The sequence below is a fragment of the Rosa chinensis genome, chromosome 1 (assembly GCF_002994745.2).
Source record: "Rosa chinensis cultivar Old Blush chromosome 1, RchiOBHm-V2, whole genome shotgun sequence".
NCBI lineage: Eukaryota > Viridiplantae > Streptophyta > Magnoliopsida > Rosales > Rosaceae > Rosa > Rosa chinensis.
The window spans coordinates 24753649-24757754 of record NC_037088.1 but is presented as its reverse complement, the minus strand read 5'-3'; the positions used below and the strand labels follow the sequence as shown (position 1 = coordinate 24757754).

At 36.4% G+C, this 4106-nt stretch overlaps 1 protein-coding gene across 1 annotated transcript; it reads right to left on the bottom strand.

The window, feature by feature from the left end:
• Positions 1–1728: 1728 nt before the first annotated feature.
• Positions 1729–3651, bottom strand: LOC112182320 (copper transport protein ATX1). Its single transcript, XM_024320783.2, has 3 exons — positions 3567–3651; positions 2916–2991; positions 1729–2103 (listed from the first exon to the last, which is right to left on the bottom strand). The coding sequence occupies exons 1-3, from the start codon at positions 3576–3578 to the stop codon at positions 1928–1930; spliced, it is 264 nt and encodes an 87-aa protein (XP_024176551.1). The 5' UTR covers positions 3579–3651; the 3' UTR covers positions 1729–1927.
• Positions 3652–4106: the final 455 nt, after the last annotated feature.

Genomic DNA, 4106 nt, shown 5'->3' with positions numbered 1-4106 from the left:
CCTTACGCCTCAAGGCGGACGCCTTGCTGAAGCTCTCTCGGCTATGCTTAAGCCTTTTAAAACATTGCTTTAAAAACCAGACTGTAAGGTTGTGGTTCTGTTGCTATTTGGGTTTAGAGAAATTGAGTTCGAATATTGTCTAGTTGTTTATGACAACCTTGTTTTACTAATTGACATCATGAGCGTTAAGGTTGCTCATACCCTCTTTATATTTCACCCAGATCACGTCACCACTCCTCAAATCGATCAGGATATTAGAAGAGAAAAATATAGCAGGAGCAAAGCAATATGTTAGAAGAGATAAGGCCATAGGCATCGTCAAAATTTTTTAAGTTGCGGTAGTCGGTAGCCGTTGCAGAAGAAAGTTGCGTTATCAGAGGAGATAGTGTTGTTGGAGATAACAGGGGTGAGGAGGTGCAGAGAGAAAAATAGAATAGAAGCAAAGTTAGAAGTTCAGTAGTGCTAAAAACTAGAATAGAAGCAAAGTTAGAAGTTCAATAGTGCTAAAATATACGTAGGATGTAACTTGGTATTTATCTATGCAGGGACTAGGGACAAATTTGGAATTTAAAAGTTTTAAAAAAGTAAGGAGGTCCAAGTGTTAAAAAATGAGGTATGAATAGAAGTACTCTATTTCATTTTCAACATAACCCAAAACTCCAAAAGCATGGACAAAATTTGGCTGACTAGCCATGGTCAGCCGTGGCTGACCAACACCAATGAGGACATGACATGTGTTTAATTTTATGTTATTTTAGCAGAATAGTGGTACCCACAAGACTGTGGTGATGACGTTGGGTAGAGAGAGAAGAGAGAGGCAGCGTTTTGGTATAGGAAGATAAAGTAAAATTGGACACATGTCGTGTCCTTATTGGTTTTGGGCAGCCAAGTATCTTCCCAAAAGCATCAATTCATACCCATAAAATGATGAACGGCAATCAACCCACAAATTAAACTCATGTTTTTTTATTTTATTTTTATACATATATTTTAAATGTCAATTTTACCCTTACCTATAACTGAAAAATTCATAAAAGTACAAAAAGATCAAACGAAGTTTGAATTCAAATATCAAATTATCATCTTTTGAAGACTAAGTACTGAAATGTTCAATTAATCCCGTTAATGAACTCTAATTCAGATATCAAATTATCCTCTTTTGAAGACTAGGTACTAAAATGTTCTAGCTGCACCAGAGATTTACTCTTTTTTTTAACCCAGAATGTTGAATGAGTTTTTGTCAAATTTTGAATGAGTTTCTGTTAAATTCTGGAGACTGGAATAGTCCTCGAGAATATTCAAACAAATACCTTCATGGGATGGGCAGATTGAGGGATTGGAGCTGTCTCTTTTGTCCCAGAATGTTGAATGAGTTTTTGTCAAATTTTGAATGAGTTTCTGTTAAATTCTGGAGACTGGAATAGTCCTCGAGAATATTCAAACAAATACCTTCATGGGATGGGCAGATTGAGGGATTGGAGCTGTCTCTTTTGTCCCAGAATGTTGAATGAGTTTTTGTCAAATTTTGAATGAGTTTCTGTCAAATTCTGGAGATTGGAATAGTCCTCGAGAATATTCAGACAAATACCTTCATGGGATGGGCAGATTGAGGGGTTGGAGCTGTCTCTTTTGTCAACTCAGATTAGCCTCATCATCTCATCTTCCACCTATTTACTGTTTCCAACATATAAGAATTGAAAGCATTACAGAAGGAAGCAATAACAGGGGTTGAGGGAACGGATAACATACCACCACATTGTCACATTTCAATTATTTATACAGAAATTCATACAGCAGGCTCAGAAGGAAATATTGTAGCTTACAAACAGGCTCAAGGGAGCTTCATTAGTTTACGGTGCGTCATATAACATTCAATGAGAACCTGCATATTAAGCCAACTATTACAATATTAAACAGGAAAATACTCTTATGCAGCAGCCACAGCTTCTGCAGGCTTTGCTTCGGGTTCTGCTGGTGCTTCTGCCTCCCAGTAGGCAGTCTTCTTGCCAGTTTTGGTAACAGTTTGCAGAACTGTCTCGGGTGGCACATTGCCTTTCACTGTCACCTTTTGTGCATCAAAATCAATGTCATATGATTCCACACCTGAATATTATAAGTAACATTTCTCATTATTCCCCATCATACCAATATATATTATAACATCGCATTATGCTATGTTATGTGAACAATGACTAGTAGCAACTTTATAGATCAGATAGTATGGAACATAATTGGTTGAGTGAACAGTAATATACTATAGATCTTGCCTAGAATCAGGTTTCTCTGCATTCTCGCAAAAGCAGTTGAGATAGAAGCATGAATCTAGGTGAAGCATGCTCAGCCTACTATTAAAATCAAGACTGTACCTCTATTTTTGTATTACAACTAAAATCAATAACTGGGACAAGATGCAAAACACTAACCATTTCATGGACTCTCTATAGAAGGTGATATAACAATTATCTCTTCTCCTTTCTTTTCTTTTTTTTTTCTTCCCCTTTTCGTTTTTCTTTTTTAAGGGGCACCAGTGAGTTAACCAGTGTGAGAGACATTAGTGTCAACATACAATGCCACGATAAATTAGACTTTCACAAGGAAGCAGCTCAGTAACGATATAAACCACATTTTACAGAACATATTACAGAGTCTCAAATGCTTGGCTAGTTGTTTATTACTAACAATGTACTAACATATGCATTTCAATTTCTCGGTTATGCATTATATAGTCAGAACATTGCAATATCAGCACAAGTATAACCATCAATGTGTCTGTGCCTAGACATTCACAGACATAAAATACACAAAGCACCCTAAAAGCATTTCCTATTGTTGAAATGCTGATCATGATTTAAAGAACCAAAACGTAGTTTCCAAAAGCAATAGCAGAGAAGTTAAACGCAAAAACAACAACCAACCTTCCAGTTTGCCAAGAACCCTTTTCACAGCTCCAACACAGCCTTGGCATGACATACCAACCTTGAGGACTGTAGTCTGCACACAAAGCAAATGAAAGACAGGTAATTATCTCGGTAAATCGAACAACTAACATGTACCTATTCAGTGTATCAAAATTTATTCAAACATATTGGCATCCTCACGATGATTACAGACTCTCAAACCACAGATGTTTTCGACCTCAACAGATAATTGGTTTCTTTTCTTGCTATCTATTTCTGCAGTTACCTCAGAAATCACCACAACAACAATCTGACATCATACTAGACTATTCAAGTTGTAAGAAAAACCCAAAATTTTCCTGTAGAGACCATCAAAATTAACATGTTTCTTAATTTGATTCATACAAACGCAAGAGATCCTCAATCCAAAAAGCTACATAGCAAAAGCCTATTTCAACCTGAAAAGCAAGAATCGAAGGAAGAATGCTTTCAAGTAAACGCTCAAAAGGAAGAATCAAATCATCTGAAACAAAAATACGAATCAATTTGACTCGTGCGGGCATTGACTAACATTGAACACCAGAAATCCAACAAAAACATGTTCAATCAAACACCAATATATGAAATCACAAGAAAAAGAAGGAAGAAGAAAACCCAGGTTAGAGGTACCTGAGATGCCATCTTTGACTATGTGAATTAGAATCGAGAGAAATTTGATGTGGGTATTAAAAGGGAAAATCCCAAGGGGTTTTTATAATGCGAAACTGAGACTATTGGCGGTGGGGTTGGGTCGGTTATTGGAGTCGGTGCTCCGGTGAGGTTGACCCGTTTTTTTCTTAAACGTGACGTGACGTAAAAGACTAGAAAGTCTATGACATTTCCCCCTAAATCAACTCTGGTAAACTCAGTACACTTCTATATACATAATACCTATGTCTGAGAATTTGTGATCTATATCAATTACGGTAACTGGGCGGTATTGACCGTGGTATTGTAAGAACAATAAGCACAAAGACATACCTATACATGGTCTGCGGTGGGTTATAGCCCTTTCAAAATTTTAGAAATCCATTATTTTATAGTTTAATTTTAATTATAAAAATAAAGTAGCTCATCTTAAATTTCTAAACTTAATTCATATGTTAATAAAATAATTTAGTTAGCCCACCAATCCTAAAATCCTATCTCCGCTCTTGAATGAGCCAACTA